This window comes from Gymnoscopelus braueri (genome assembly GCF_963280865.1).
Source record: "Gymnoscopelus braueri genome assembly, chromosome: 2".
NCBI lineage: Eukaryota > Metazoa > Chordata > Actinopteri > Myctophiformes > Myctophidae > Gymnoscopelus > Gymnoscopelus braueri.
In genome coordinates, this window is record NC_137604.1 from 42023862 (window position 1) to 42038068 (window position 14207).

At 43.3% G+C, this 14207-nt stretch overlaps 1 protein-coding gene across 4 annotated transcripts in view; it reads left to right on the top strand.

Annotated features, from left to right (window-relative positions):
- znf827 (zinc finger protein 827) overlaps nt 1-14207 on the top strand; it is a 106247-nt gene that overhangs the window by 62768 nt on the left and 29272 nt on the right. For all 4 annotated transcript variants that reach the window (XM_080412805.1, XM_080412807.1, XM_080412806.1 and 1 more), the window contains exons 6-8: nt 2151-2399; nt 7994-8045; nt 10319-10419. In XM_080412805.1, coding sequence (XP_080268931.1) covers nt 2151-2399; nt 7994-8045; nt 10319-10419 — 402 coding nt within the window. The remainder of the gene's footprint in view (nt 1-2150; nt 2400-7993; nt 8046-10318; nt 10420-14207) is intronic.

Genomic DNA, 14207 nt, shown 5'->3' on the forward strand with positions numbered 1-14207 from the left:
CATCCATTTGTAAACACTGACCTTAGAGAAACCTTTTAACCATGCTTGGTTAAACCTCAAATCTTCAATATTTCATCATTATTATTTATTTAATAAATTAATGTCTGTTTTTATACTTCGTACTGTATGACAGTGTCGCACCAAAGTAAAAATAGCTGATCTACAAGTTCACAATGGGTATGCCAGGTTGGGATGCAATAAAAGGCTTGTGATGACTAAATAATAATGTCATTACAGGTTCATTTAGCCATTTCCTGAAAGGTTTTGGACGTAAAAGATTACACCTGACGGTGACGATATGTAGTGGCGTGTTTGTGTACTGCCCTGCTTGACTCCTCTGTGAACCTGCTCAAGCCCTCCTTCCTCCCCCTCCCTCCCCTGAGCGACTGCATGACCTGGCGATGGCCCCTCGCCCTCCATAATCACACACTAGATGCTATGCAGCTCAGCTTGGCTTTGCAGAGGGGGAATGCCCTGGTATTGGCATATTGTCTTCTTTGGGATCACCTTGTGTTTGGCTTCAACGCCATCCAACTCCCATGTCTCTGAGGGGGGGGGGGGGGGGGGGGGGGGTTAGAGAATGAAAGGAAATACTTTTTCTTTTTCAACTATTTTATTTTTGGGCGGTGTAGCCGCCCCTATAAGTGGGGTTGGGACACCTCATTAGTACACCCTTCGCTGTACTGTGATTGGCTCATAATTAGTACACCCCTAGCATTAGTACACCCCTAGCTGTACTGTGATTGGCTGTCTCTATTGGCTGACTCTATTCAGCACTGTGATTGGCTAGCGAGACACATGATGAAATCAATAACCTATAAATAGGACTATGCACTTAAAAAAAAACACTTTTTTTTAAAGTGAGCTTCCATCACTGTGATGACCACACCGCCCACTTCACACTGGGTGTGATTTTTATTTTTATTTTTGCATTTTCTCCCCAATTTTAGTAATTGACAATTCCCCTACATACTGCCAACCCCTACTTGTTGGTCCCGGTTCGATCGCCGGCTCCCCATGGGTTAGTGTTGAAGTGTCCTTGAGCAAGACACTGAACTGCTTCTGTTGAGCGGTGCCTTGCATGACTTTTTTAGAATCTGCCTCAGGTCTAAATGGATTCTGGCACAATAAACTCATGAAATGATTTGAATTGACACACACACACACACACACACACACACACACACACACACACACACACACACACACACACACACACACACACGCACACACTCTCTCACTCTCCCCATAGTGGGATAGAACAGGGGTTCTCAACCGTTTGTAACTGAAGGCCCACCTGGGTATATGTCAAAATGGTTAGGGCCCACATACCCAAATAAATGTAATACTTATAAAATAAATAAAGGGGCATTATTCTGCTTTTCAAAAGACTTTGTATATGCTCTCAATCGCTTTTTTTTCTGACAGGATTTCTCCCTATAGAATTTTGGCTGTTTTCTGAGTATTTCCAGTGCATTGGGAAGTGGCCTGTGGTGGGCTGCAGCCCACCAGTTGAGAATGGCTGGGATAGAATAAAGCAAAGGCAGCAAGAGCAACAGTGCAAAGGCAGATGGAGGGACGGTTCTGGCATACATTCAGGGGAATGTTCTGAGTGGGCACCTGCATGATTCAAATACGCAATTATATCGGTTTGGTACACAGACAATATCAGACCAAACATTAAAGAAAGAAATCCCAGTACTTCATGAACTATTTCGTCATTTGAGCAAAGCAATTAACCTCTCATTTGGACAGAATACAAATGGCCAACTGATGCAATGATAGCAGGGTTGTCATCTACAGTACAAATGGGTCTGTATTTGTGACGCATGCACTGTGCAGTTGAATTGGGGCCACTGGGGATGCTCAGATGTAGCTACTGATTAATTCAGTCCAGTGAAAAAGAACATGTTTCACTGTTCCTCTAAAGAAAAAGGGGAATTCACGCATTATTCAATTAACTTTTAAGATTTGGCCAATCCACAGCTTGTAGATGGGCTAATTTTGCCATTTCATTCTTACATTTATGAACATGAAAGTGTTGCCTATAATGTAAAATATGGACGCCAGGTTGAACGTTTTTAATCCAATCCTCCAATCCTGCAATACTAGCCCCTTATTAATCACACTCCTTTTTCTCCAATCAACAGAGAACAACAAAGACAAAGGCCCCCATTACCAGAAGGTGATGGTGAAGGCGGAGCCTATGGAGGTAGACCCTCTCCCAGCGGAACTGGCCCCGCCCCCCTCCCACCTGCTGGCCTTCAGCACTTTAGGGGCGAGCGAGAAGAGCGATCCAATGGCTGGCCTCCCCGAGGCACTGACCCGCCCCCAGAAAGACCTCTTCTCCCAGGACATATCGGTCAAAATGGCCTCTGAACTCCTCTTCAAGTTGTCAGGTACAGTATGTTTTTACACAGAGGTTGTGCTATAAAAGTGGTGGAAATATAAATGCAAATGTATTGGTTATCCTTCTATAAATTATCGAAAGCTTTTTGTGTGAGTGAGTGAGCCAGCGAGGGTGTCGCAAGTATATCTCGAGAACTGCCCGACCGATCGGCTTCAAACTTGGCATGCCTACCGCCGAGGATCTGGGAGTGATGCGCCGAGTGAGAAGTCGGTCGGATCAGCGGATCTCGATAAATCCGCAAAACCGCGTAAATAAGACAAAAAGAAACCGTGTCATTCTCAAAGTACCCACAAATGGTGAAATGCACACCTAACTGCGCTGCGAAGCAAAGAGCATCTTGGTGCTCCAGTGCCGTTTGCAATGTAATTATGCATACATTTGGCGCCAAATTGCCCCTTTCTATGCAAATGAGCCTCATTGCAAAAAAGTCCAATTCATAAACACCAGCGCTAATAGTGGGTAGAGTGAAAGTAATTGGCATCTTCAGAGAGTTGGTGGTAAATGAAGCGCATTCATACGGGGTGTCATGCGCAGACTTTCAGTGATCATCTTAACAGTGATTGTAGCCAGGTGAAGGCATCGTCATGCCAGGGGTGCTCGTGATTAGATATTTCGACCCTCTATCTAGTACAGTGGTTCTCAAAGTGGGGTCCAGGGACCCTCTGGGTTCCTTGATGGGGTTCCAAATGGACTATTACAGGTCTGTAACAGGTTTGTAACTCCCTCCAGAGTTATCGGGGGTCTTTGAAATTAAAACTCTAGTACACACTACACTACAATGCACCACACTACACATTACATTCCAATGTAACACACTACTACAGTACAACTCATTATACGTTCACTAGAAAAGAAACACCTAAGGGTTTTTGATTTTACAATTACTGTACGTTCCTATAATTTGACACAAAATATTGATTATTAGCTTGCAAGTTTCGGCTTCCATAGCCATGTAAAAGGATCAGCACTCTGCTATTGAGAAATAGCAGAGTGCTGAATGCTGTGACCAATCAGAATCAGGCATTCAACAAATCTGTATAATACAACATAACACACCACAGTACACCAACAACATACTGCACTGCGCCACGTACATTACACCTACTGTAGTCTAGCAAAGCCAGATGATCATACCATCTTACACCCAGCTAGAGTACACTACACCTCAATACAATACTACATAAGACACCTCAATACAGTATGATATAACATACCTCAATCTGACACAACACCCCTCAATACATGAATATAACATACTGTACCTCAATACAATCTCTAATAATACAATCGCCTTAACTCATTCACTGCCAACGGTCTGCAGCCAGTGCCAGCGTTTGTGAGCATTTGAGTTATTCTTTCTTTCTTTAGTTATTGGCTGTTGAATATAGCTTGTTCTCACGCAACCCATGTAGCGATCAGCTGCGCCTTTTTTTTGTATCCCTCATCAGAACAGAAGTAAAATCCTCAGTGTTCCTAAATAGGCTATCCATTTTTCACTCAACAGTAAATGTAACCATTAAACTCTGTTTTTCTGCCTGTAAACCAAACGTGTAGCCAACATGTGAGGTGTGACTGGCATTGAAAAGTTAATCGATATTTGTGTGTGTGTGTGTGTGTTTGTGTCATTGTAATAATAGTATATAGCCTATAAGGTTGGATGACAGATGGATAATGATTGTCTACACGCTAAACTGTCTCTGTCTCCGATGTGCGGGCCAGGCGACCAGAAGTGTACGGCCCTCACTTCTAGTACAATACAGCACAAGACATGAATATAATATACAGTACCTCAATACAATACAATGCAATACAACACAATACATGAATATAACATACAGTACCTCAATACAATACAACACAATACATTAATATAACATACAGGACCACATACAATATAATACAACACACCTCAATACAAGAATATAACATACAGTACGTCAATACAATACAACACAACACACATCAATACAATACAATATAACACAACAATCTTTGCGTTGGCTATTCAAAAATAGCAGATATACAAGCTCACGGCGTGTCACTTCGTGCCGCGCTGCGAGCTTGTACATCTGCTATTTTTGTAAATTTTTGAGTGTGAGAACTACCGATTTAGAATCGGCCTCAGATCGTTATGTGTTAACAATACAACATAACACAACACACCACAGTTGACTGCAGCATAACAGGGCACTAGGGTTTCCCATGGGACACCTCAGTGTCAACCGTTGGACGTTGTGTGCTGCCGGGCCCTAAAAGCCGCATGTTTCTATTTCCATGCCTGGTGCCTGTAGTAACACACGGCAGGATGTATGTGACATGGAACGGCCCTGAATGTGACATTGAGGCAGCAGACAGCTGTTTGTATTGTTAGATGAAGACAGAGCTCTGAAGTGCACGCATTGTCCCCGAGAGAGAGGTGCGTGTGTGTGTGTGTGTATGCGTGCGTGCGTGTGCGTGCGTGTGCGTGCGTGTGCGTGCGTGTGTGTGTGTGCGTGTGCGTGTGTGTAGTTGTGGGGAACAAATGTCCCCAAAGGTATAGTAGAATGTGAGAAATGGAGATTGTGAGGACCATTTTCTTTTGTGTTATATGGTAGAAAAGAGAGTTGGGGAGTTTGGGTTAGAATTAGGAAAAGATTCCGGTTAGGATTAGACATTTCAGAGATTAGGTTTTTAGGGTTTGTGTTGGAGTTATGCCTGAGTTGTACCTTGGTGAAAAATAGCAGATGTACAAGCTCACAACGTGTCGCGCTGCGACAGTCGGGGTTAAACATGGCATTCATAAAATCACCGTCCTAAAATGTTGATGTCCTCACAAGTATAGTATTAAAAACACGTGTGTCCGCGGCTGCGTGCACGAGCGCTTGCATGTTTGCGTGTGTGTGTGTGCAGATGGAGGAGTGAGCTAGTGTGTAACTGAAGCTCTCTGAGGGGTGCAGGTATATGTTATTTATCAGGGTGAAACTGTTTGTGTGTGTGTGTGTGTGTGTGTGTGTGTGTGTGTGTGTCCAACCCCATCCCGTCTCTGAATGCTTCGCTAAAATGCCACATATAGAAGCTGTCACCTTTTGAAATCTCCCCTCTCCCTTCCTCCATGCTGTTCCCTTTCTCTCTCTACTCTCTCTCTCTCTCCTTCATACATAGACATGCATAGGCACCTTTACGCACGCGCGCACACACACACACACACACACACACACACACACACACACACACACACACACACACACACACACACACACACACACACACACACACACACACACACACACACACACACACAATGACACACAATGACACACAGTCATACACACCTTTACACATGCAGATGCAGAGACACACACACACACACACACACACACACAGATGCACACACACACACACACACACACACACACACACACACACACACACACACACACACACACACACACACACAGTGTCACACATTTACAAGCACACATAACCCCACAGTCATACACACCTTTTATACACACGCACACGCCGCGCATGCACACACATACACACGCACAAATTCACACACACCTATGCCCACACACACACACACAAGGCTCCCGTGGGGAGTGGTGTCCACACACGCCTCCCCCCTCCTCCTCTCTTTCTCTCTCTCTCTCTCTCTCCCTCTCTTTTCCTTCTCTCTCTGGACTCGTTTTCAAACATGCCAGCATAAGTGCACTTGGCTGCACACACTGCCCCCCCACCCCCACCCCCCCAATCCCACACACACACCCCAACCCCTCCTTCCTCCCTGTACATTTCTCCCGTGCGGCATATCCATGGCAACGCGGAAAGAGACCTCTGTCCTTGGCAGTAGTGGCATGACTGAGGGGGGGGGGGGGTTGTCGAGGGCAAAGAGAGGGACCCTCACCACCATCACTGCCGCCACCCTGGTTGGGTGTGCCTACAACTGGGCAAGTGGTGGTGGACAAAGTATATACTCGAGTAAATACTCAAGTATTAAAAAGTACAAATTACGAAGTAGATTTTCTTCTGATATTAACCCATTAACTGCCAGAGGTATTTTCATTTTTTTTTAGCGAGTCCAGAGTTTTTCATTGAAAAATAAAAAGTACTCAGGAGCCGAGATACAGAATTTTTAAGTTTTAAGTTAACAAGGAAGTGGATAGGAGTCTAGATCTTTGAAAAATCATATCTCCTTGGTCTTTGGGTCAAATTGAAAAAAATATATATATAAAAAAAAAAAAAAAAAATTTGTTCATGTAGATCTACGCGATTGGCACGTGGTGGCTTTAAATAGGTTTGCGTAGATCTACGTGATTGGCAGTGAATCAGTTAATGCACTGCTGTATTGACAAATGATTCAAATAGTAAAAATAGCCCATCTATAGGCTTGGGTCCCATGCGTTGTGAGCTTGTAGATTGGCTATTTTCACTATATTTGAAAGCTTGTGGTTTATTCATAAATATATTTTTGGGTCCCAAGAGTCGAGTATGTAGTGGAGTCAAAAGTACAATATTTCTATTTGAAATGTAGCGGAGTAAAAGGCATGCGCTTGCAAAAAACTAAACAAGAGAAGACAGTACTCAAGTAAATGTACTTAGTTACTGTCCACCACAATAGAGGAGCAACTCCCCGACCCCCCCCCCCCACCAGAACTTGTAGTGTCTGCTGTGGAAAAGGAGGCTGCAGGAGACATGTTAGACTCCGCTGTCACACAATGAGCAATCAATATGAATTACCCAGAGCAGCAGGGGCCGCGTACACACACATCAGTGACCAAGGTCGCCCAGACGCTGTGAGCTTTGAAATGCACTAATGTGCGTTTTCCTTGAAAGTCGAAGCGTGCCACATATGGGTCTCATTCTCCCTCCATGCTCTCTGGGTTTTCAGCGGACGCCAGTTATAGGAGGGGGGGGGGGGGGGGGCGGATTAGCTGTAGGGGAGTTAGCTGGTGTTACTGTAGCTTAGTCTGTTTATTGTGTTGAATTGTTTTGGATATGTATATAGCTTTAACTGTTGTACCAGTAATCAATCTACAGTTGTAATAGCTTCTAGGTTCATTGAGCATGATTCCGTGTTTGACGCTGAACATGTTTTAAGCAGCCAATAGAGACCTGTGGTTGCCAGTGAGCGAGAGTGACAAGAACAGAAAAGATTTTGATGTCATCACCTCTCAAAGCCCTCCTCTTCTAGATAGTTTAAATGTCTAACACAGCAAATAGCAATTTTCCTTGATTTCCTGATTAAGGCCAGTTGGCCGCTACGTATAGGTGCATAGATGTTTTAACCGTACCATTCTAAAATAAAGAGGTTTTATATTCTTGAGACTGAGTGTCTTGGACTTCTCAAGAAGTCCCCTTCTTTGTCGTTTAGTTTTTTTTGTTGTTTTTTACACTATTGTTTAGTCGAGGAGGAAGAAAGATGTGAAAAATGCCATTTACTTTTTCTGTCACTCCAAGTATACTCCCTATAGTCGAGCATGTCATCTCATAGTCAATGGCAACTAGTCTACTAAAGAGCACGCTGGTTCACCCCCAATACTTTGTTCTAATGAACAGAATGACTTTTCACCTAACACCTTTTCTTATCTGTTAATTTTACAGAAAAAGTCAGCAAAGCCAATGACCTCAAGGACAACATGGTGGGCATGAACAGGTGAGACGATAAGCTGTTGTGATTGTGGTTAGTGTGTGTACTGTAATTACACCCTTGTCCGAGCTTCATTACACTTCAAACACAACGCATCTTTAACCACTTTCAACCTACAGTACAGTGAGTTTGTAGATCTGCTATTTTTGAAATAGGGTTGAAGTGGCTAAAGGACCATACCAATGTTACTACATGACATGTAGTACATGTCATTGTCCACTGTCAACATCAGCCACATAGATAACACAAACAATTTCCCCCCAAATTGTTTTATTTGTTTAGATATTGTTTGTTTATGCTTTGTCTATATTCCATAAATGTTACAGAATGTACCTAACATTTTTGTTAACATTATCTGTAATTTATTAAAAGACCTCTTCAAGGTAAAATTCAAGTTTCAAATCCGATACTCCAGTCATATTGCACATTGTATTAGGGTAATACAATAAGTTCAGATAAAATAAACACCATAGTGACGTTCAAAAGGGTGAATTATCTAAATCTAGCAACTTTCAAATCTTGTAGATTGGGTGCAACAATTAATCAAACTAAACTATTTACTTGATTATAAACAATAATTCATTTTTATAAAATAATAGATTTTTTCGAAAATAGCAGGTCTACAAGCTCAGTTGTGAGCTTGTAGTGAGCTTGTAGATCGGATAGAGTAATAGTGGGGTGGAAAAAAAACGTACTGATGTTTATAAATGCATACATAAATGCATACACTTAAGTACCCAACGTTTTATGAAGAGCAGGGCAATCTCTGCTAATGGCTAGAAGTCAAACTGCTATGATCCTTTGACACTATCACAAGCTCACTTCATCAAATGATATAGAAGTACCACAGCATGATATGATAACTACAGTGTTAGCTTGATTGATTGATTGATTCATTGATGTTTTTATAGTAGAAACATGCATTAGGATCACATATTTGCACATGTATGACAAAAGGATGAAACACAGAAAAGTCCAAGAGAACATATTGCCAAAAGTATTGTAAACATAGTGCTAAATGTTATAGGAGGGTGTCTTAACGCAAACCAAAAATCTATAATAAATACATTCATTCAAATTCAAATGTACAAGACAAGTACAATAGGGAGAACAAAACGGTATGTGTATTGTGTATGGAACCTGCTACAACTCAACTAATTCATGTTTTTTTGCTTGGGTGTCAGAGTGGGTAACGGGCAGGAACCAAAAGCAGGCAAGCAAGGCGAAGCGCGCACGCGGGAAAAAGTTGGTGTGTGCGCGAAGCGTGCACGCCAAAATTTTTGGGGTTCTCAAAATGCATATTTATGCTCAAACACAAGTCTTATATCTTATATAGTACATGTGCACCGTAATAATCTGTATAATTTACATATGAATTGTCTCCAGATTTAGGAAAATATACTTTTATTAGACAAAAGTATAGACAAAAGTATACAAATCAGTCAGTCACACATTAACAACTAGTGATGGCACAGATGGCATACTGCCTGAGAGCCTTTGAGCATTATATCAATGCATTTGAGCATTGATATATTTTTTTCTGTAAAAAAATATAATTATTTCTTTTTACAGAAAAAAATCATACTGTGGTCAGATTTAAGGGGTGGCGGCCCGCCACTGCTTAATGCATATAGGGGAAACACTGCCACGGATATGCTCTAAAAGTGTGAAAAACGTATTTTTCATTTCACCAGACCTTTAATTACTTCCTCATGTGCTGCGTGATGACATAGATAGATCAACTCTTGTGAATATAAATGAATCTTGATTTTGTTTGCCTGTGTGATTCCCATAGCTGCACGTTCCTCCAAACACAGTTGATTTTAATTACAGAACTACTCCGTTTTGAACGTCCAGACGGTGTATTACTCCTTGTATACTTAATCAGTACACTAAAATATGTATCTGAAAACATTTTAGGTTAGAATAATCAACTTGGTAACACAAAACATTCTGCACAGTGGCCGTCTCTCTCTCCCATGGCCAGCGTACGCCTGCAGGCTACAAACAATAACACTGCGCACCACGTGATTGAGATTCTACCATGCCATAGCCTGAAGGGATGGAACCTTCTGATTGGTTGCGAGGCCGAAACGACCGAAAATGTCATTTCATTGGACCTTAAGTTCAAGTTTAATTTAATCCTCTCCCTCCCTCTCCCCTTGCTCTTCTCCTGTTACTCTTTTGCTGATAACACAAAGTTCTTGCCGTGATAATTAATTGTGTGTGTGTGTGTGTGTGTGTGTGTGTGTGTGTGTGTGTGTGTGTGTGTGTTGCAGTACATTTCTAGATGAGCGCTACAGACAATCACCCTTCAGCTCGCGCTCCAAGAGTTCCTCTCCTGCAGAGGCTAGTTCTTCTGCCAGGGCAGCTTTCCACGGTGAGACACACACACACACACACACACACACACACACACACACACACACACACACACACACACACACACACACACACACACACACACACACACACACAGCAGCAGAGACACACAAGAACATGAACCATCCATGGAGATATGAAGAGACACAAACATACTCAGAGGCACAGATGCACACAAGCACACGCACTGATGGATTAACCCACATACATACTATTCATACTGTATATGTAGACACAGATACAGACCAACACAAAAGCAAGCACACATTGAGACACAATCGCACACTGGCAGAGAGAGGCACAGAGAATACACGCAAACAGAGGGAGACACACACACACACACACACACACACACACACACACACACACACACACACACACACACACACACACACACACACACACACACACACACACACACACTGTTGAGAGGAACAGACATCTCGTCTTACACTAAACATGTGGCATTAAATTGAATGCAGACATAGAAAGAATGAATGTGTATTACATTGACAACCATGTGACTTGCATATTTCTTATTATATGAGTCATACTGTAGGCTGCAGAGCAAGCACCACAGAAATGTAAACTTGGATAACTTGGTAAACATGGATTTGTTTATATAGGAAAAACCTGTACAACCAAAATATATCGAATTTTTTAAAATTAATTAACTTCACTTGTATATTTTGAAATATTTACAAGTGTTATTTTCAAAATGGGAATAAGCTATTCTTTGTCTTTGAATGTTTGAAAGAACCAAATGGTAAATTAATACAGAAAACGAATGAATGTCTCTCATATTATTTGCATACAGCTAGTAGAAAGATATTTTCAGCAAAAATAAGGACTATTTTCATCTAATTAGCTAGAGAAACACACACAATCTAATTCAGATCTAGAGAAACACACACGCGTTTGTATTAGAATTCTTGTGAGGACGTCAAGATTTTAGGTTGACTACTTGTAAACGTCTATTTCTCAAATTCTACTGTACTTGTGAGGGCATTTGGTGCACACACACACACACACACACACACACACACACACACACACACACACACACACACACACACACACACACACACACACACACACACACACACACACACACACGTACTGTGCTCACTGAGTTCCATGTATCCCACCTACTCACATAATGGGAGCCTCAAGGCCTCCGCTAACTACACAGCTATGCAGGATCACAGCTACCTCCACACAGTCAGTACACAACCACAAGGACACCGTGGACCAGCACCTCCATGTCCTCAGGTCCAACCTCAGAGGAACCCAGGCCTCCCACATGCTACACTCCCCCAGCCAAAGCACTGTTGCCCCCCCCCCCCTGTCTGGTCCTCCTCACTGGAGCTCCACCAGCACCTTCTCCTCAGCTCCCCACAGGGATGGGCATTTTCTCTCCTCCTGTTCTTCTCTCCTCCTGCCTGTTACTCCTCTTCTCTCTTCTTTCTTCTTTCTCTCATCTCCTCTGGTTCTTTTTTGTTCTCTACTCCTTGCCTGTTATTCTCTCACTTCCTCTCCTCCTGTTGTTTTCTCTCCTCTCCTGTTCTTTTCTCTCCTCTCCTCCCGTTCTTTTCTTTTCTCTCCTCTCCTCTCCTCTCCTCCTTTTCTCTCCCCTCCTCTCCTCTAGCGAAGCCATGCATTCCAGAGTTTCTCTGTCTGCTCCTGTTGGCAGTGAGAGATCCAGAGGTTAATTAGCAGGTTCCAACCTGGCCCCGTCCCTCTGCCTGTTAATGGAAATCTGATTGGCTTCTGTGTGTCAGGGGTGCCCTGAAAGTTAATTCACCCAGCCCACCATGTGCCCCCCCCCACCCCCCTCTGCCCCCTGGTGTGTGTGGTTAGTGCTGTAAGTGCAGGTCCCCTGTCTCTTGCCCTCTGTCTGTTTGTCTCTTGTTCTCTCCGTATCCGTCTCTCTCTTTCTCTCTCGTTGTTTTGTTTTACTTCTGGTGCGTGCGTGCTTGTGTGTGTGCGTGTGCGTGTGCGCACGCTTCCATCTAAAGGACTAGGCTGAGAGCGCACTGATGTAAACAACACAAGTGAAGCTAATAAAATGAATAATGCCTGATTCATACTTGGTTGCATGCTGTTGTCGCCCACCAAATATAGCAGATCTACAAGTTCACAGCGTGACACAGATGCACAATTAAGTATGAATCCCTCTTAACACCTTTACCGCCGGGCCCGTAGTTCTACGGGCCGTTAAATCCAACGGTTAAGCGCCGAGCCCGTAGTCCTACGGGCTGCGGTCTTTTCGCGCATGCGCGGTCCGGGTGCACTTTCGGAATTTTTTTGATCCACTTCCGTTTCCGGTTTGATGACAGGAAATAGAATTATTTGGGATCCGGTTTCGACGATCACGCCCGCTCCCATTCTACAGACGAAACTGAAACTCAATTCTCTTCCTGTAGTTTTTTCTCCTCGCATTTCACTGTTTAACGTAATCCGCTCTAACTACAGTCATGGAAGTCCGTTTGACATGCGGTCTTCACTGGGAGATACAGGGAGATCTCGCGGATGTAAACAGACCGTTCACGGCTCAATCTTAAGGATTTTAACAAGATCTATGGCGACATGAAAAAAACAAAAAAACAACAAAAACACCTTGGCACTGGTGAGTACATTATGAGATTAACCTCTGGCGGTGGATGTGTTAATGGGCACTCCGGCGACTCACCGAGTAAGAGCACGTACCATTTAAATAAGGCTATAGTCCATGCAGCTCACCCCCGGTTTGAATCTGACCCAAGGCTCATTACTGCATGCCTCTCTCCCACCTTTCCGTTCTCAGTGTTCAATCTATCTGAAATAAAGCATAAAATGCCATAAATAAATCTTCCCTTTAGTTTAGATGATTATTTGCCTTTAGATGGCAGCTAACTCACAAAATGACCAAGAGGTTATTTCCCCTTTAATTTGCTTTATTGGTATGACCGTCATGCCAAAGCAGTGTACAGTACACAGTACATTCAGTTCATAAAGTAACCATAATTCAAACCATGCACTCTCCCTCTCTCATTCTCTCATTTTGTCTCCCACATACAGTACACACACACACGTGCCCTCTGCTTCTCTAAATGGGTAATCTTCCTGTTGCTGCAGTGCTATTGTGTTTAAGTGTGGCGAGGTTCAGTCTTTCACAACAACTGTTGAACTACTTAAATCCTCTACTCTTCCCAGTTCAAACCACCTCACTCCACACACCAGCCATTAGCTGTTTGGACACGCCGTTCTCTGGAATTATACCTCCAGTTAAATGGACTGTACATCAGATGTACGACTGAGTGCACATGAATTAGTGGATGTAAGATTGTCCATCTGTACGCCCACCAGTGAGTGCGGTAGTGCACGTGTGGGGAAAACATGTTGTTGTGTCAGTGTACCCGAAGATGATGTATGTGTGTGAGAGCGAGAGAGAAAGCACCATCGGAAGGGAGTACTGTGAATAATGTGTGTTTGTGTGTCATATGAAGGATGTGTCATATGAAGGATGTGTGTGTGTGTGTGTGTGTGAACATTGTGACTTCAGGGCTCCTAGCTCCATAGGGTCAGGCGCTCCCTGTCCTCTGTTACCCATGTCCCCTGCTCTAATAACACTAATTAAACTATTAAAGCACTTCAAGGACCACGCCGCGCCCTAATTCGCTTAATTATCTCTCCGTTTGCCGGGGCCGCAGACCCCAGGGCCTCTGCCGGTTGGCTCCTGGTCACCTTGTGTGACCAGGGCCTTACCCTGCTCTCACCTCTGACTGGGTGGGTACAGTTAATGCC